The sequence below is a fragment of the Thermobia domestica genome, chromosome 15 (assembly GCF_964235325.1).
Source record: "Thermobia domestica chromosome 15, izTheDome1.hap1.1, whole genome shotgun sequence".
In the NCBI taxonomy this organism is placed as follows: domain Eukaryota; kingdom Metazoa; phylum Arthropoda; class Insecta; order Zygentoma; family Lepismatidae; genus Thermobia; species Thermobia domestica.
The window spans coordinates 91,968,461-91,990,071 of NC_137468.1; the positions used below are offsets into that span (position 1 = coordinate 91,968,461).

General features: G+C 36.1%; 1 protein-coding gene across 2 annotated transcripts in view; it reads left to right on the forward strand.

Moving 5' to 3' along the window:
- LOC145671150 (polyamine-transporting ATPase 13A3-like) overlaps positions 1-21,611 on the forward strand; it is a 152,607-nt gene that overhangs the window by 87,724 nt on the left and 43,272 nt on the right. For both annotated transcript variants that reach the window (XM_081739974.1, XM_081739973.1), the window contains 2 exons: positions 3,660-3,813; positions 10,397-10,524. In XM_081739974.1, coding sequence (XP_081596100.1) covers positions 3,660-3,813; positions 10,397-10,524 — 282 coding nt within the window. The remainder of the gene's footprint in view (positions 1-3,659; positions 3,814-10,396; positions 10,525-21,611) is intronic.

The following is a 21,611-nucleotide window of genomic DNA, read 5'->3' on the forward strand; positions in this document are numbered from 1 at the left end:
CATGACAATTTGAGAAACTGTGTTCAAAGAACGTGTCAAGAAATGCTTTAGGGACACAAAAACAGAACACCAGTTTCAAGGTTTTCGAAATATTTAAAGAAATACAACTAAGTATTTATAAACTCAAGAACTTTTTGGACCAAAAAATAAAACCCAAAAGCTTGTTTTTGAGCACCTATCCTTTTCAGATAGTCAAAACTAAATATGGATAAAGGTTGGATAAGTATCAAGTAGGAGACAGTGATTAAAAATTACATCGAGTAGTGGCACAACAAAAACATAATTTGAGAAGTTAGCAACTTTTCCTTACAATACAAAAGAACCTAACAACCTGACCTCGCCATTTCACAGCGAGCTATTTCTTCACTTGACGAGTGGTCTGTAGCAATACTTAGGACAATGTGTCTCTGCATTTCTCTTCTCCGTTGAGACCATTCCTTTTTATTTATGTTTTTCGTTATCGATTATCTTCCTTGAAGAAGTCTCTTTCAAGAATCAAAATTTAAAGTCAACGAGATGATTAGTAATATTTCTGAGCGTAACTGCATATTGTCTAAAATGTTATTTTATTTAGCATTAGATAATTCGCCATACACAACCGAAATGTCAAAATATTTAATAGTACTTTGCAGAAGTACATTGTTTACAGTGAAACTTAAAACGAAGTACTGATTTATTTTTGTGTATCTGTAAACATATTATGAGGATTAATAATAATAATAATAATAATAATAATAATAATAATAATAATAATAATAATAATAATAATAATAATAATAATAATAATAATAATAAAAAGTCTATCACTTACATCTCTGCTCCAATAGGAAAACCATTTCCATTTATATTTTGTGGATTCTTACTTTCCTCAATCTCGAATTTGTAAATTGAGAACAGAATCCTCTTTTCATTAGTGGAGAGTATCTTTGTTTCAGAAATGACTGTTTCCCTTATTATTAAATACATACATATATATTTTCGCACTAATTTATAATACTTGACTGATTTTCTGGTTAATCATCTTCTTTCGAAGTGGAATAGAATATTGCCAGAAGTTATTGTTCATATAAATAAGACAGTTCGAGAAAGTTAGAGGCTGATAAGATTGTCCTAAATGAAGATAGAATTTAAATACAAATTATTATTTTTATTATATAGTTGTGTTTCTACCGTGATATGATATTGTGCCATTGTGTTAAATATCTGGAATAGGTGCTGTTTACAAGGAATTAATTCAGTTGAATTTAACAGAAACACGGTGATTGTCTGTTCTATGATATTTTTTGTATGGCTGTATTTATTTTAGACCCTAGAAACTTCGATAGCGACCATATCGATGATGTTATTTCTTCTGAATTCGAAGCTGTCTACTTTGATCTTGTGAAATGCAAATCAATACATATTGCAAGTTTTGTTTTATTATTTTTAATGTTTAGGGTGTGAATTACAGTCGCAGGGAAATAAAGAGATAAGTAGCATTCAAGTCATTTGAGTGTAACACAAGACTCATTAACATTACAAATGGACAGGGCTAGTAGAAAAAACATAAAATCTCCATAGATGAAATTAAATCCAACAGACATAAATTATCTTTATCAAATTGAGATCTTTATTTCAACACAAAATATTAACATTTCCTGCTAGCAGATCCAAGAATATCATCTTTAAAACAAAGATGGACGGCATTTATTATTATTATTATAGTTATGTTTTACTTAATATGTAATATTATTCCGCTTTTATATGTTTTTTTCTTTCTTTAATACTATTGTATGCATGATTGTTTTATTATTTATGTAGTATTTTGGGAATTGTAAATGAACTATTAGTCTGTAATTTCCTAATATCAATAAATTATTATTATTATTATTATTATTATTATTATTATTATTATTATTATTATTATTATTATTATTATTATTATTATTATTATTATTATTATTATTATTTAAGAAGATTGCAATCAAGTGCCAGTATTAGCAGTATTTACTTAAAGGGAATTTCCTATCAAAGTTACAGCTTTTCTTCAACATGCTTCAGGAATTGGGTATAAAAGCTGTTACAAGCAAAGTTAATCAATTTATGTCATAAATGCGACACTTTAATATATAAAGTATATTCCATATTTCGATTTTTGTTTATTTACGTAGTCATTTTACTGTTTTGGAGAGCAGTGTCTTTAGAAGTTTCTGTATTTTCCGAAAACTTTACGATTTAGAAGTTACTTATGGCTGAAGATTAGCTTTTTTCGAAACTTGCGTTTGTGTTATAGTCTGATATGCAAAATGATACTCGTAATCCCTTAGATATTTGAGGAGGGCTGATTAGTTCTCCGCCCGACCCAGAAAGACTTTAGCTAAAGGTACGAAAGTTTCAGGCTATTCAGTGCATTCTGCCCGAAGGACAACACACTTGGCACATCGTTGCTTCAGCTTCTATAACCCTTTAGAAAAGAAAGAAAAATAAATAAATTAATTAAAGCGCGAGGTCTGGCGAGTAAGGTGAGTGGTCAATGCATTGAAACCCTAGCTCCTTCAGAAAATCTACTAATCTTCCAGCCTTGTAAACGAGAGCACTGTTCTGCAGAAACAACACACTTCTTCTCAACTTTCCCCGGTGCTTGTCTTTAATAGTGTCCTTTAACTTAACCAGAAGACTGCAGTAATACTCTGTGATGGTTTGTCAATTTGGAAAGTAGTCTGATAAAACACCATCCTTATCCCAGAATATTGAGGCAGCATCTTTCTTATGGACCTCTGTGCTTTGAATTTCTTTGACCTTGGAGATTCTGAATGGCGCCACTCGCTGTTTGGTTTCAGGATCGAAGTAGTGAAATAACTTTCATCTTGAGTAACAAGCCGATTCAAAACATCGTCCTTGGAGTTTGCAAAATACCGCAAAATCAATTGAGATGATGTCACACGTTTGCGTTTCTCATTGGCGTTCAAACATGTGGGTACCTATTTCGCGAAAAGTTTGTGTGCATGTCCAACTGATCATGGACTAGAGACGTTCTTTAGATATGTGCAAGATCTCAGCTATTCCTTGAAGTGATATTCGTCTGTTACTCAAAATCAGGTCATAAATCTGATCCACATTTTCCAGAGTTGACACCGACACTGATCTCTTACACCTTTCAATATCTTCTGTTGAAAAACACCACGCTTAAAATTTGAGCACCATTTCTTCACAGTGGAGTATGAAGAACGATATACACTCAATATGCCTAGCATGCAACCATGGACTTCCTTCAGCGACTTATATGGCTCCTCACAACTTCTCTTTGGTGTATTCCACATTGCCATAGTTCAATTAATTACTTCTACAGAAGAAAACCGTTAATGCTACGATTATCTCAGCTGGCACTTAAAGTTACAAAATATCAAAGTTTCAAATGCAATGAATGATTTCAGGTTGATATGTGCGGAAGGAGGTCTGGTCGAGAACTTATCATTCCTCTTTCGCGCCCCTCGTATATAACTACAAATATATTCTAGAACAATAAATGGACCGTATTATATTGATTCTTTGTTAAGTAGATAGGCAATATACGATTTATTCAAAGTGATTACAGAAAAAAAGAAAATGTTAACTTAGTTTTGTACAGTTTTTGTTTCGAAGGCCATATGATTTCATACAACTTGTTTTCTGTTTTTCAGATACCTTATGAAATTGGAATTATAAGGCAGTTTCCGTTTAGTTCCAGTGCTCAATGCATGTCTGTGATTACAAGAGTCTTAGGAAAGAGGCATATGGATGTTTATTGTAAAGGCGCGCCTGAGAAAATACAGTCATTGTGTAAACCAGATACTGGTAAGCGCGTTTCTTTATATTAACATGTTGAAATTCTGTCAAGGACAATTTATCTATAAGTTCTCCATTTACATTCAGCTCTGTAAATAGTTAATCTGTTTTCAGATATTGTCAAGACTTTGCTCTCGATCTTTCATAAATTAAATATGTAAATTCCGCATTAGCTTCTAAATATATAAAACTGGATAATGTCCTTTATGTTGTTAAATGCGTACCACAATTTTAACTTGACAAGATTACGTCAGATCCAAAGTTAGAATTATAATATACTGACATAGTAAAATGTGTTCTGAAAAAGTTCCGTCAGTTATTGTCAAACTTTCAAACTTAGTGTAATACTAACCCTTTGCTACTTGGAAAACTTTTGTGGATCTCTTACAGGGGCATTTAAATTACAGAACTGTGGTGATAACAAAACAGTAATGGGTATTGGAAGGAATTTCGGGATAATTAAAATCAACTCTATCTTAAGTATAAAACAACTACAGAAAAGTTAAAAAAGGAAATAAACTCTGCTAAACACAATAAAAAGGATTACGTAGTAGAAGTTTGAATTTCGTCCGGTAGATGTCAACCGCTGGAGGATGTTTGCTGCCATCTAACAGCGCAATGTATGGTTTCTAGCATTCTACAATTATACATCTGTGTTTCAATAGAAGAAAATGGGATAAGGATAACTGTGAAGTCACCGTTACCCATGAAGATGCAACTTCATTAACGAACTCGATCGAGATAATCACTCTAGTTATCTATCGCAAATATCAGAATTCAAAAAATTGTTCAAGAGTTAATTTTGTGGAGTAACGGACGTACAGCTCATGCAAATAGACGTAAACAGTAAGCTGCGCGAGAAAGGAACGTAGGAGGAGCGAACAGCATAGTGATGTGGGTTACGTTCGAAGAGAAAGAGCAAGTAGCGAGAGCGATAAGATTGTTTCAAGAAGGGAGGCTGCAGTGGTACCAACTCTGTTAGGGCAGAAATTGTCAAAAAATTGTGCACTGAAATAACAGACGAAAATCAAATTATGAACGACAAAAAAATTTTTTTTTAAATAGACTTGAAATGTTTACTTGTATAGGAAGACGGAAGAGAAAAAAAAATGACTCAAGGAATTGATCCGTGAACACGTGTTTCATAAATACAAAGGTGCCATTTGTTCTGACAACTACGTCATATTTTTTTTTTTTTTTTCCTGGTTGATAAGCTGTAACAGGAACAACACCGCGTGAGGCTATTTTGGCTATCTCCCTCTCCATCCACCCCGATCATTCCACCATATAATAACACTAAGTGGTTTTCATTCCTTCGTAACGACAGTATAACTTCCGTAACTAATGCTTGGACACAGAAGAAAGAAAAGAGGCTGTTAGAAATGGTCTTCGGTGTTAGGTGAAGAACAGATTCTATGTTGTAAATTTAAAAAGACGAAGTTAAAAATGTACTGTAGAAGAGTACTTTTGTCCTCTTCTATTTTATTCACAGGAAGTAACCAAATAAAAAAGTAAGTTACAGCATACATTTCCCATACGGCTCCCAAAATTTAAATTTATTTTATTGCATTTAGACAATTATGGCTCAGGCCGGGACAGAGCGTGGGAAGGTTGTGGGTCAGGTCCTAATATAAAGATACAGTCTCGGCATTTGCCTAGCGGGACTGGGGAAAACCTTCATTCAGGATGGTCGGCAGCTGGATTGGAATCCACGCACCTCCCTGTTGCCGCTCCGAAGTCTGCAACAATATCACTTGGACTACCGCGGCTAGGTAGGACTCCCAGAAGTATTGACATACTTCAATAGAGGGTGTCCAAAATGTGTCGACCTTTAAAGAAGTTGAGAAACTGCAGTAAGGTTGAGTTATGCAAATGCTATTCAACCACACCGGCTTCAGTCAAAGTTGCCTCAATAGCACAAATAAATTGATCTCAATTGAATAAAACCACACTTCAGCAAACTATCGTATGACAAAGATAAGTGTTAAAATCAATTAAACTTACCTTGTTAAGAAAGTGCTGTTTCCTCCATACATTTTTCTCTTCTCACAACTCACTATGGTTTTATTGGATTACAAAAGAAATATAGTTGTTTTGTATTCCAAAATGTGAAAAGACAAATAACACACACAGTTACAAAGTTGAAACAATCACAAGGAAGAAAACTCACATCACAGTTATAACAGTTGTAAATACCACACTGGAACTATTCACTCACTATCGCTGTCTACGTCTATGGGACGAATACCCGACATTGTCACACCGGAAGTCCCCCCCTCCCATCATCACCCTCATCACCACTGTCAGTAAAGCTGTTATCGCTGTCACTCATATCCGGATCAGTGTCTTCTCCAACATTAACGATTATTGTTTCCATACTTTGATCAAACAAACCCTCTCTTCTAAAATATGCTTCCTCAATAGCCTTAACATGGTCACACTTTCGTTTCCACTCTTCCTTTGAAATTGACGCAAATTTCTCAACTGCCAACTTTATCATATCATCTAATATAAAGGTTGTGTTCTTCTCTGCAATCCAGTTTTTTGCATCTGCCCAGATCAATTCTATTGAGTTTAATTCTGGATGATAAGGCGGCAAACGGAGGACTGTGTGGCCATGTTCAGATAGAATAGTATATATTTTGGAGGTGCGATGAACTGGTTTATTTGCTTTGATTATTGCGTACAACTGTGGTTTCAATATGTCTTCACTGAAAGGAATGTCTTTATCAGTAAGCCAGAATACCATTGTCTTTCGAGCTTAATTGAAATTGGGAGGAGGATTGATTTGTTTATTATGGTATGGAGCATTATCAATGACGACCACACTTCGAGGGGGTAACCGTGCTCGTGGGTTTTCTCGGGGTTCTCCCGTTTCCTCCCACTTTCTTCATTCCACCGTTTCATTCATTTCTCATAATCACCATCTCCTTTAGCCTAACCGGCATATCCGTGGGACGTAAAACTAAAGATTTCATTTCATTTCATTTTTTCGAGAGGGTAAATTGGAAATTAATTTTTCTTTCAACCACTTTCCATAATTTTGATAATCCATATCATGATGATAATCCCCAGTTTTCTGGCCAGATTTAAATCTTACATACGCGTTTGGCACAAAACCTTCTTCGCTGCCGGCGTGAATGATCATTATTATCTTCCCCTTCGAAATCGGGGAGAACAATCCATGTAATGATTCATCGCTCCAACCATAAGGTGATGTGTGCAACGCTTGTACCTGTCCCATCCATGTGTACCTGTCCTATCCAATAGGACGAGAATCATTTCTGTATTTCCTTATGCTTCGCAAAAAGGAAATTCTTTGTGTCCGGATATTGCTTTGTTCAATTAAAACGTGTCTATTGTTTCTAGTTTTTTTTTTTTCTCCATTTAAATCCAAGAGTAAAGAGTATCTTCCTAAGTGTGTTCAGGCTGCCATCGAAATTTATGGACTGGGTTAATTTAGAGTGGACTTCTTTTAGGGTTGGCCTTTGCTTTTCTATTATATGAAAATCATTTACTGTTCGACGCACAACAGTTTCATTGAAGTCATCTAGTTCCGCCTTCCTTGATTTTCTGGGCCTTTCTTTATGCGGTGTTGTGAATGACCCAGATGCACCCGACTCGATACTTGCAAGTTCATCTTTTGTCCGACGTACTGAACTTAGGGACACGCCAGTTGCTGTGGAAACTCTCTCTAAAACAGAACTTAATTTAATAGTTAGAGCTCCCCGCTCAGCTTCCGTTTTCATGAACTTATACACGTTCGCAACAACCTCCCGCATTTGGCTGTGCAGCACTTTACCCTTGAGTTTACTTTGTACTGGTGCCATCACTGTACGATTGGCAACACCGGACAAAACCGATCTACACGCGACACCGCGCGATACGCACCGTTTCAATGCTTATAACCGACTGACCAACACATCCCTTTCTTTTTTATCACTCCGTAATGGACTCTTCCAATTTTATTGCGCATATTGTATACACTGTTCGTCTAAATGCATGAGCTGTACGCACTAACAATATAATCTTATATTGCATAATCGTAATAAAGGACGACAAAGCAGACTTTCATTTGTTGTATATTCAAAGATATTTTTCAGCAATATTCTGAAATGTTCTATAACATGCATATAGAAAATTTCCAGTTGTTTGTGCATGGTTGGCTTAGAAAACACTCCTTTTAAGTATTAATCAGCGGCTTAGAACACATTTTAACTGAGTAATAACTCATGTGCATAATCGGCAACACGGTACCTATATTTTAAGTAAGATCATTTTAACATAATAAAATGTTCTGTATTCTCCGTTATAAAAATAAAAAAGTAATAAAAAATGCATAATTCAAATTAGAATCCAAGCAATTCACATAAAGAGAACGTTTGTATAAATTGATACCATATAGCGGATAAAGATCATTTTACACTGAAAACACTAACAATGAAAAATAGGAAAGTATTTTAGAAGGAAGTCAGCCAAAGTTTTAAATACTATTTCGGCATGCGCCAGGTGTAGTTGAAAAAGAACTTTGGAAGGAGCTCAACACGACAGGCCATTGGATATTTTTATTATTGATACCTCATATTTTAGTAATTATTCATTTTAATCGTTCAAGTTTTGCATTGTTTTGTTAGGAATAAAAGGATAGATTAAAAGTAGAATATTCTATGTATATGTTTAACTTTCACATCCTTTTTCAGTATTGAAACTTCTATTAAACCACTATTTGATAGTGTAGATATGTTACATTAAACTTATTTAATTGTAAACAACCTACATATACTTAACAGAAGCCAGTATACAGTGTAACGTTTCCGTATATCGTAATCGGACACAAGAATGTTCAAAAAATACATGAACAATAGCATAGCCTATATATAATGCGGCAATTAGAAAATGAGACTGATTTTTTTGTGCTGCGAAGTTAGTTATCACAGAAGTTTCTCGTAGTGGTGTATATTTCTCGTGAACTTGGAAACACTTGCAGAAATTTCCAGCTTGGCGTCGCCAGTGTGGCGCATGACGCGGCTAACTATAGAATGATGATATGACACCTCGTCACCATTCCAGCTATGGACCAAAGAGTGAATATGAAGTTACTGTGCATGCTTAACGAAAACTCCAATAGAAACATTTGAGATGTTGAAAAGGGTTTATGGGGACAATTGCCTTTCTCATTGCCATCTTTTTGAATGATATAAGAGACTCAGTGCTGGAAGCGATACTCTGAAAGATTATGAGCGTCTACAAATTCCTTTTCTTCAAATCATCGTTCAGACATTGGCAACCGGCCAAGCTGAACATTTCTGCAAGTATTGCCAAAGTCACACGCAAAATTGACCATTACGAAAATCGTCTGTGCCGAAACTAACTTTGCAGCAAACGAATCAGTTTCGTTTCCTAATTGCACATGTGTATACAGACCATTCGAATACGCCGCTTATTCATAGAGCCAACCATCTAACATTTCCAGTTAAAACAATCACTTTCTGTACAGAAATCAATTAAAGAGTAACTCTTGTACCTGTCAGTCATGTTCGAAAGCAGCTGAATAAACTTAAATCAACTGAAGACATCGGCGCATCATTCGTCCTTTGTTAGCTATTTCCTTCTACCTCTATTTCTTTCTCTCCTCTCCAATAAGTACCTTTTCCCATTATATGCTTCTCTGATTAATCTTGCCTCTTTCCATTTTCTGACTTTTTTTCTTCCTTCCAGTTCCAAAATTACCGCTTTTGCCCCCCAATCTATCCAGCCTATTTAATGTTGAGTGTCTTATATACAGTGGTGATTTCAAGAGGTGACCCGGAAGAAATTTCTGTTAAGGAGCTACAAAATACTCCCTGAGGTTCATATCTCTGATCATGCTCAACGTGGTTTTCAGTATTTCGCGCTATTATTTAATCCCCTGTATATTGAAATTTTTCCTGAGAATATCTTCTGAAAGCATCACTGCTTGTATATGTATATGATTGCTTTTACGTTTCCTTCTCAATCTCATGACGTCCTTTTGTTGTTTCAGTCTTTAACCTCTTTGCCTTACCCATGTACCCATATTGTAGTCCTTGCAGTTGACTCTATAAATAACACTTTCCATCTGCTTATCAATCTCTTTCCCCTCTTTACTGTCGTTTTGAATATTTTCGATTTTTTTTCCTTCCTTTCGTGAAGGTCTGTGTTGCTTCTTTTTCCAACAAAATCTTCATCTCAGAAGTTTTCTTGAACTCTTCTGTACTATCTTGCGTTTCCTCTTTCTTCTTTTCCATCTTCTGTTCTTTTCAGCGTCTTATTTTCTTTTCTATCTTCCTTCTATCGTTATTATCGTACCCACTTTGACAAGTTGTTCCCAGAACTTCCATATGTCTTTTTCTTGTATCAATAAGGCTGCATAATACATGGACTTTCAGCTTAATATGGAATCCCAACCATGTGTACTTTCACTTGGAATCAAACTCGGGTCTGCTGTGCTACTATCCACGTAGTCATAAGAAAGCGCTTTTAGCAGTTCCTTTTGATACAAGTAAAATATGTGATTGAGTATGTCTAAAATGACTTATAATGTTGTACTTATAGAAACATATATCCATTTCAGTGCCTGAAAACTTCAGTGATCTTTTAACGGAGTATGCATCTAGTGGTTTTAGACTGATAGCCTTGGCCCACAAACGCTTAGATACCAGAACTGCATGGCATCAAATACAACGGGTAAAACGAGAACAAGTAAGTAAAATACATCATTACATATATTTTTCGAAATATAATAATAGTACGGATAACCCTCTAGTTTATGTACTTCTTGTTGATTAGCGTAGTAGCTTCTAAACAGGAAAATTAAATACCCGAGACTACGTTGATGTTGTTGAGTTGTAGTTAGTAGAAAATATAAGGATCAGTCAAATGAAACTCGGTGGAAGTCAGTAAAATTAACAGTCACTTAGTATCTATTCTTAATTGAATTTCACGCAATAAGTGCGACTATTAATGCCAATAAACACACCAACACGCTTGCATCGTTACAGCAAGAGATGAAAACCAAGAGGTGTGTTAGGCGAGATGGCGTCGTACTTCACGATAACTCTAGGCCCTATACAGTGAGCTGTACACAGACTGCAACTCGAAGATTCCAATTGGAAGTTTTAACTCTCCTGTTCCATTGTAATCCTATGTGTTTAAAAAGTTGGGAGAGAAATTTGGAGATACATCTTTGGTCTCAGCAAGAAATGCAGGAGAGAGTCTAGCATTGGCTTCACTCACCCATCCAAACATTTCTTCGACAGATCTATGCACCATCTGTTGTTACAATGAAAAATTTTGTTTCTAATCGTGTAGAACAGTATTTTTCAAGTGGAACTACTTTTATTAGTCATAATATTCTGTGGTATACTCTTGTACTCTTCCTAAGCATTTATTTTTCTTTTGGCCAATATTAGTACATTTATATATAATTTTAATGTAATATAACTGACTCATTTTTATAGTGGGGAGGGGGGATGCGGTGGCTCAGTGGTAGAGCGTTCACCTCCGGTACTTGGGGTCCCTGGTTCGATCCCAGCTCGCGCCTTGTGGACTTTGTGGTGGACAAACACCGTGCTCGTGGGTTTTGTCGGGATTCTCCCGTTCCCTCCCACTTTATTTCACCATTTCATTCATTTCGCATTGTCACCGTCTCCTTTAGCCTAATCGGCATAACCGTGGGGCGTAAAACTTAAAGATTTCATTTCATTTTTTTCATTTTTATAGTGGTACTAGCATCAATTACCCGCTTCGCTGGGTTAAATTAAGAAAAAATAGTAATATGTTTCGTTAGTCAGTTACTTTTTACCATTACTAAAGCTCTCCTTGATATTGGTCATTTTCGATGATTTTTTATATATCCCCTCTCCTCCCCATGTCACGAGCCACGGAATCGCAAGTGTCATTGTTCATCCCAGCGACCCCGAAAAGTATGAATTCGACACTGATATTGGTAATTTTGATTATATATATATATATATATATATATATATATATATATATATATATATATATATATATATATATCCCTCCCCTCCCACAATTTTTGCGGGGCTCAGTTTGGATTTAAATGGCATCTGAAGTGTCACTGTTCATCTCAGCGACCTCAAAAACTATAGATTCGACACTAATATCGGTCGTTTTCGATCATTTGTAAACGTCTTTCCCCTCCTTTAAGTTACATCATCAAAATGATATGATAAAAACCATCTCAGGTCCTAACCTCATGTATGTTGATTTTTTTTAAAGATCGGTCGGGTGGTTTAAGCGTGATGAAGTCACAAAGACAGTCACTTTTATTTTTACTTTTTTTTTTTTTACACACACACACACACATACATACATATATCCCCTCCTCCCCTTCGTTGCACTGTAAAAGTGAAATGAAAACATCCCAGGCCCGAACCTTATCTATGTTGAACGTTTGATCGAGATCGGTCCGGTGGTTCAAGAGTTATTAAGTTTTATTTATTTTTATGTATCTCCCCCTCCTACCTCCTCCCCTAAGTTCTATCGTCAAAGTGAATAGATAAATACTATCCCAGGCCCGAACCTCATCTATGTTGAAAATTTGATCGAGATCGGTCAGGTGGTTCAAGAGTGAAGTCACATACAGCCGTGTGCACCAACGAAGTTTAAACGAGCGTTTACTTAAACGCGTTCAACATTAAACTTTCAAGTTTAAACGTGGTTCCCAGAATTTCGTTGCACCATTGAAAATCGAAGTTCAGTAAATCTCGTTTAAGTAAACTTCGGTCAATTTGTAAAATCGACTCTGATTGGTTGTCATCTTTTGTCTTTAACCTTCGTTTAACAAAGTAACAATTGAAGAAAGCATACCGTGTGCCGGGGTTCTCGACTCTCGAGATTGTGTGCCTCTCTGCTGAATAGATAATCAAAGAATGGGCTAATAAATTATACCTGTAATAAAATAAGCGAGTAATACTTGGTGTTGCAATATTGGTAGTAGATTTTAGATTAGATTGTAGCGTGTAGTTTTACTATACGAATCCATAGTATAAGTTGTAGTACTAGTAGTAGTAGGAAAGGGTTAGAGGTCCCGCAGGAGTTTGTTGGGTTCTGTTCTCCGTGCAGTTTTACTATACGGATACACAGATTGCAAAATATATAGAGAAATATGGGGAAGTCTTTATTTTTTCCATTTTATGTCGAGAACAGAACCCAGGGGCTTCCCACTCTTTCCTACTACTACTTATACTATGGATACGTATAGTAAAACTGCACGTTGTTCTCGACATAAAATGGACAAATTATGACGTCTGCAATTTTTTCCATATATTTTACAATCTATGGATCCGTAGCCTCTATAGTAAAACTGCACCATAAAGATTACACTAAACTTATAACAAAGAACAAATATAATGTGAATCTATAATGGACCAATGGTGATTTCATGAATTGACCGGGGGAACTTCTCCGCGAGAACCATGAAATTTCCTCATGACCATATCCTATCGGTCAATGTTCCGTTAAGGGGGTCCAGTGTCTTTGACACCACCACTTTCTATTTATTTTCGTTTGATTACATAATATAACGTTATGTTAGGTTAGGTTAGCTTAGGTCAGGTTAGCTTAAGGGGCCCAGTGTAGTTTTGGACCCCCTTAACGGAACATGGACCATCCTATCATCCTCAATGTGGATTCCTAGTACATTTCATCCCCACTATATTTAAATTCGCCACTACTAGAAAATAAAAAATAAAAAAAAAATTTAAAAAAAACTTCTGGAATCCACTGATGGGGAAAATAGATTCAACAGTTATTCATATTTCATCGTGAACACGTTATTCTAATGACTTTTACATCCTTTTCCCTGTTGGTGTTTGCCTACAATTCCTAGTTAGCGTAGGTAAAGTTGAAAAGCGCTACCATTTATTCTTTCCATTTATGATCTAACGACTTCTGCATTTTTAGTTTCTCACCTGTTCACCAGCTACGAACACATTTATAATATGCTTGCAAACTTATACGTTATAAATACAATAAGTGCAAAAACTACGCACGAATATGTGCTAAATGGCCAAAACAACCTAAGTTTGTATTTATTCCGATTCGAAGCAGGGCACAATTTGAGGGATCGCTCGTGATTTTGTTCCCAAAAGCAGGCACATTAGCGATGGTGGTGTGTGCATAAGGAAAGACCACTGTGGAAAATATCACCTTCCTGATTTTCGGTGCAATTTCTCAAAATACATTCGTTACACATGTAAGTAATCTGTGATTTTAGAAACAGCGTTAAAACGTATTGTTCATGATTATGCAATTATAATGCAAAACTAGCTTGTAGTGATCACCTACTACAGATTGGTATGTATTTTTTGTACTAATTTGTTCATCACTCGAGGAGACGGTTCTACCAAATCCTGACGCTTTTTTACATTTTCAGGTTAGATTAGAGCTTTCTTTTAGCATAGCATGCACTAAATGAAGAGCACCATGACTACTTGGGAATTGACTAGGATGGCTCAGTCAGGGACGTACGCAAGGGGGGGGGACCTGGGGGTACGGACCCCCCCCGAAATTACGACTTTTTAAAAATTTTGCCTAATTTTAGGGGCAATTTTAGGAATTTTAATATAAAATACCTTCATATTTAGTTTGGACCCCCCCCCGAAATAAATACCTGGGTACGCTACTGGGCTCAGTAACGTATAAATAAAGTGTAGGCGTATAACATAAAAACTACTGTGTATAAAACACAAACCAAGTTATATTAGGTGGCCACTAAAAAGCACGAATGCTATCTAACCGACTTAGAGTAGGAGCGCAGTAGGGTGGCCCGAGCGGTTGCGTCCATAGGGAGCAGGCGCGTCAGCGACGGGGTATATACATAAACGAGGACAGTGGAAGAGCACTTACACATACAATAATTTCTTTATCAATGCTGTGATAGATGGTAATTACTTATATTCACACTTTCATTCCATCATGAAAAATATTTCACGTCGTTTTTTACCTATAAATTTTCTATTTGGTAGAACTGTCTGCTGGAGTGAACCCTTAATTTGCTTACACGTATACCTACCATCGCAAATTTGCCTCTTCACTACGTACGCACCTCGAATATAGCCCAGCAGCTTCACCTTGGCGTAAACCATAATAGGTTCAAAAATAGCTTGTAATGAGTAGCTTGCGAAGTTTGGTGCGTGGTTTCGAGACGTGTGGCTTTCACTATAGTAGCTAAGTTTCTATGTGTCTTATACAATTGTACGCAATTGGTTGATAACACTCTAGGAATAACTGGATATGTTTTACGCTGTTTGCATGGAATTTTGACAAGAAAATACTGTATTTATAGACATAACTTGTATGCCCTCCTAAGGTTTACCTTTACTGGAAAATTGTTTAGAAAATACATTGTCAAAAATGCTGACCTGATTTTGTCAAAAAAAAAAAAAAAAAAAAAAAAAACCGCACAGTACTAGTTTATTTCAAGTGGGTTCTTTATTGTAAAGCTACAGTCTCGCAGGTTTTCTAGCTACATATCTTCCTTATTTCTTTTTGCTAGTTAACAGACGTTACCTGAAAATTAAAAAAGAACTGTATTCCTAAAATTTCAGAACATTTATTTCATTTTATTGATATACATTATATCTAGGGAAAAATAATGAAACCACGAGCAGAAAATTTCTCCGATCACGAAAATTGTAATTTCATTAGTGGAAAAATACAAAGACATTATTAAATGTAAACAGACTGACTTGGATCAACGAAGTTTAAACCCCCAAATTCGGCCGTTCAAGCTAAAACCAAGTTCATCCACCATTTGACCGACACTTATCCTTGAACGTTGTTGGTGCAACAGACATTTTCACTGAACTTGGCTATGATCCTCGTTCAACAGTTGAACTTCGTTGGTGCACACGGCCGATAGACAGTCACTTTCATTTTTATTTTTTTTTTTTTACATATATCTCCCCTCCCCCTCCCCTACGTTGCACCGTCAAAGTTAAATGATAAAAAGTATCCCAAGCCCGAACGTCATCTATGTTGAAAATTTGATCGAGATCGGTTGGGTGTTCCAAGAGTTGTTTTATTTATTTTTATATATTTGTCCCCTCTCCTCCCTCTCCCCTAAGGTCTACCGTCACAGTGATATGATAAAAACCACCCCAGGTCCGAACTTCATCCATATTGAAAATTTGGTTAAGATCGGTCCTGTGGTTAAAGCGTGATGAAGTCACAAAGACGGTCACTTATATTTTTATTCCTTATATATATACAGTATATATATATATATATATATATATATATATATATATATATATATATATATATATCCCCATCCCCTAGGTTCCACCGTAAAAATGAAATAACGAAAACATCGCAGGCCCGAACCTTATCAATGTTGAAAGTTTGATCAAGATAGGTCTGGTGACTCAAGAGTTATTAAGTTTTATTTATTTTCATAGATTTCTCCCCTCCTCTTTCCCTCTTCTAAGTTCTACCGTTAAAGTGATATGATAAAAAAACATCTCAGGTCCGAACCTCATGTATGTTGAATTTTTTTAAAGATCGGTGGGGTGGTTTAAGCGTGATGAAGTCACAAAGACAGTCACATTTATTTTTACATTTTTTAACATATATATCTCCCCCTCCCCCTCCCCTTCGTTCCACTGTAAAAGTGAAATAAAGAAAACATCCCAGGCTCGAACCTTATCTATGTTGAAAGTTTGATCGAGATCGGTCGGATGGTTCAAGAGATTAAGAGTCACAAACATAGTCACTTTCAATTATATAGTATAGATTAATAGAAGAATATATGCGTGAGTCTTTTTGTAATATATCCCTTATTGCTTGTGTAGGGGTTAGCACGCGCCCTTTCGTGTACGTGGTTCCGTGCTTGTTTCTCGGTGGGAAAGCATAATAATCATCCGTCTCCTTTAGCCGAAAGAGCGTAAACGTGGGACGTTAAATTAAAAAAGAATATATCATTTTCTCTTTTTAATTAAAGGGTATCAGTAACATTTTATAATAAATTTATTCATTTGTTATTTATCTATACATCTATACAGGATGTTCCAAAACAACACCGACAACGCTTGGGAGGTGATTCCTGACACCAGGATAAGACAAAAAGTATAGACCAACTTGGGTTCACAAATGCTTCCTTTCGAAGTTATAGGCTGCCGAAAACATGAAAAAAATGAACTTTAAAGGTCCGTAGCTCCATAACTATGGGACCTACCGTAGTCGGGTTAAGACTTCACTTAGGAACTAATACGTGCGCTACCCATAAATACATGTTTCAAAATCCTGCGGTACTCATGCAACAATTTTTATAGAATGAGTTGGGCTGCGGGCATATAATTTGAAGTACTCTCCAACTACCTCTACAAAAATTGTTGCGGAAGTACCACAGGATTCTGAAACTCGGATATTTGGATAGGGCACATGCTAGTTCCTAAATGAAGTCTTGACCCGGCTGCGGTAGGTCCCATAGTTTTGGTGCTATGGACCTTTACAGTTCATTTTTTTTCTCATGTTTCCGGCAACCTATAACTCCGAAAGGAAGCATTTGTGAACCCAGCTTGGTCTATACTTTTAGTCTTATCTTGGTGTGAGGAATCACCTCCCAAATATTGTGGGTGTTGTTTTGAAACACCCTGTATAAGCTATTAGAATTTGTATAATCTTTATTATATCTATAATCGCTGAGATTCCCAGCTATAGTCTGTGATGCATAGTTCACTTTAATTTTAATTTCTTCTGTCTCTTTTGGATTAACGTTCTAAGACGACCACAAGGGCAGATCTCAAGGACCACAGTTTGAGAAACGCTGGTATAGATTATCGACGTATGAGTGCATTGCTTTCCTTTCACCGGTATCTGCCGAGTTTTATTTCGCTGGCCTTTGACTGTAAAATCATCTTTAAATCATTTTTGTATTTGTAAATTTGCTTCTTGTATGGTTGCTGCTGGCATGCTAATGTACGTAGATCTCATATAGCTACATGAGCCACAAGTTGGTTTACAGATTATAAGACATCGGGTTCACTTAAAGCATAAATTCAGAAACCAATGTCAGAGACGTACGAAAAGATAGAAGATAAAGTATACAAAATCTTCTAGATCAAATCAAAATAAGGAATTTCGACAACAAATAAAATGGATCTCCAATTCATTTAAATACCTGATTTTTATTGATCTGAAATAAAATGACGAATAATGTAGCAAGCATCAAGTCTGTTTGCGTTACTTAGATTCATGCATATTAAACATATTATGCAATCATATTTTCTTTTTAGGGGGAGGTCCATATCAGTCCTACTATATCATTAACGTTATGTACTTATTTATTTATTTAGTGGGCAATTAAATGTTTTAGGATTTGCATGATGTGTAACTACTTTCGATGTGGAAACACATATGTATCCTATCAGCGTCAGAAATTGTAACCGATATGTAATTTTCTCTTCTGAATCCTTTTTACCAGCTAACACTGTATAAGTTGGTTAAGACGAATGTGTGATCTGAAAGTAATTACATAAACACGCATTGTAATTAAACACGCATCCATTGCGTAAATACACAGTTATCATTGGTAAGATACAATTACTTCCCGTTGTGAATATGTACAGTTTAAAAACGTAAATACACATAAATACATTGTTTGACTTTCATGAGGATTTTCCGTTTTTTATTGATTGATTGAGGTTTAATGGGTACGCCAGCATTTAGGTTATTTGTCCCCGTCACGATCACGATTTCCGTTTTTTATAAGATTTTTTACTGTTAACATCCCAAGAATCTGTAGTCTACTAGGAGGACACGGTGGCGCAGTGTTAGAGCTCTTACATCTGATGCATGGGGTCTTTGTTCAATTCCTGGCCAAGTAAGTTTGTGGTGGACATCATCATGTCCGCGGGTTTTCTTAGGGTTCTCCCGCTTCCTCCCACACCATCATTACAACAATTTTTCCATCATCGTCTTCCTTAGCCTAAAGGCATAATCGTGGGACGTTAAACTGAAATATTTCATTTCATTTTTTGTAGTGTACTAATAGCAAGTTGAGAAGCCAACTTTCAGATAACTTGTATCTGAACAATAATTTACTATCATCTGATGTCTTCATGTGGTACAGAACTGTACAATCTGTGTAATTGTATTACCACATTTCCAGAATACACAATTGATTTAGAATTCTCAAAGTTATGTATGTCAGAGTTAGTGAGTCAAATTATTCTTCTGTACTAACTTTAACCCACTAATTTCTAATATTGGTATTATATGTATATATTCCTCCGCCGACTTTATTTTCACCAATCATAGAATAATCGTTGTTGTCCAAACTAGTGTACTTCTACTCACAAAGGAAAACAGAATTCGCAAATTAATTGCAGATTATACATGACAATTACAGTTCACTTTCTGTTGACATCACGAACTTAAATAAATATCTATTTGAGATGGCTTAAAATATGACAGAATGCTTACTTTTGGAATAAATTCACAATAATTAGATCAGCAATTCATGCAGTGTAAAAATTTATAATGAAGAAATCCAAGACTTTCATGAGGAAAATCTAACAAGAGCAACAATATTAACACTAGACAAAAGTCAACTCAGTTGTAGACTGAAGACTAAATTTTATTCTTTCGATACAAGGAAAAACTTATATTTTATTTCATTTGTGCTTATTGCACATGAAATATGAATATGATATTCCTTAAAATGTTGGGTTTTTCTTTGTTCTTGTTCTACTTCTTTTTTCATTCTAAATGTTTACTAACTTACTATGTTCTTGTAGTTGTGTATACTGTGTTAGTAAATTCCTATGTACAGTTTGTTATTGTATTTGTATATTTGTAATTAATAGTAGTGAACTCCAAAACTTGACTGGGTAGTTATATTCTAAATACAGTTGATGGTTTGTTTGCTTATTTGTAGGTTAAGTTTGCTTGTTTGTATTTTCTTTGTAAATATTTTCTATGTACTTAGGCCCATTTTATTGAAATTCAGAGGTTGATTACGCAATACATAGACAATACAGAAGTTGTTTCTGATCTATGGTGACGAAATTACACAACTTGCGCATCATCACCAATTGGGAAGAGCAGAAAGCTGTCAGTCATGTGGTCACCTTGGACTATTGACTGTGCGTGACAAGTGTGGTAAGTGCATATCGGGACAAATGCCGCCGAAAATAGTGCCTATTGGGAGGGCTACATAATTGCCCTTTCCGACGTGAACTACAGTGTGCCATTATCAAACTGTGCAAGGAATAGGTTCATTGTGTCTATAACTGGTATATCAGAGGTGTTGAAAGGGGCAGATAAGACGAGGCGTAGTATGATTACTGTGGGGCAGAAACAAGTCAACCCTCGGCCTGCTACTAGTCGCACACGAGCTAGAATTCAGGAAGTCGGGGCTCTGGTCACCAGGGAGAATCCACCCACACAGAGAGTATCGCAAATAGGCTACAGAGATCACTGAAAACAGTTGACACATCATCATTCACCGCGATTTGAGGTTGGTAAAGCGACGGAAGGGACATGTGCACAAGCTCTTGCCAAAACACATCCAGGAACGTCGCACCAACTGTCGAAAGCTGTATACGACGTACCTGGCCGGTGCAAAGTGTAAGTTTGTTGTAACACTAGACGAGGTATATGTTTATCTCGATGACTGTCACAAGCCGTGCAAGTTTTTATCGATCGACAGGTGCGAGGGACTTTCAGAGATGGTTCACTGAATGCAAGAAAAGTTTTACACAGGTTTCATTGTCATTGCTGGATACTCGTACCAGGGCAAGCTGACCATACATCATGTATCCAAAAGTACGAAGGTGAATTCGGAATATTATCAGGCAAACGTCTTGACACCCGTTTATCGCCATGACGTCCCCATCTCTACGGATGGGATAAGAATCGTGTGTGGGTTCATCAAGACAAAGCGTCAGTCAGGTCACACATCTCGCTCAACCCGCCTTTTTTTTTCAACAAATGGCAATAGAAACTAGAATTTATGCCATTCCATTCATCAGACATTCCAGTGAAGTCCCCTGATGCGTCACCGATGGACTTTTGCGCCTTCTGTCTCCTGAAAGGAACCTTGTCTCACAGGAGACCCCACACCGTTGAAGGACTATGGAAAGCCTTTCTGGAATAGTAGTTGCAGCGTGACATGACTGCACTGCGTACCAGTCTCCTACACTGGAAACTTTGCTGTCGGGCAACTGCCCAGATGCAGGACCACCAAATAGAGCACTCTCGATGTTAGCACCATGGTTTTGCTTAAAGTAAGTGCAGTTTGAAATCGTCACTATAGATCGGAAACAACCTCTGTATATTGTTCGCATATGCATTCCATTTCTAAGACAACGTTAGTATATCCTTAGTAGACATGTGGCAGTTGTCAAAATGTTGAAATTTACAGTCATAATATTGAGTATAACAAAAACTCATTTAAAAAAGCTGGCACAAGCATATTTCTTACTTCCTAAATTCCAAAATTTGTTCTAGAGTTTCTAAAAATATTCGGTAGTTCTCAGACTATATTTAGGTTTACATCATGTCCATGAGCATGTAGATTATCTTCCTCAGCAAAAATCCTGATATAAAATCTTAAGTAATTTTAAAAATAGCATTCGGTGGTACTCAAAAAGACAAATGACGTTAAGATGTGTGTTCGTCTCACCATAGACGTTTTTTTAAAGTTCAATATTCTGTGTTTAACAAACTTAGTTTTTAAACTATAGCAAATATAAACTGATATCTTTCATAAATAAAACAGTATTCATCTTATAATCATTACTGCCGATATATATATA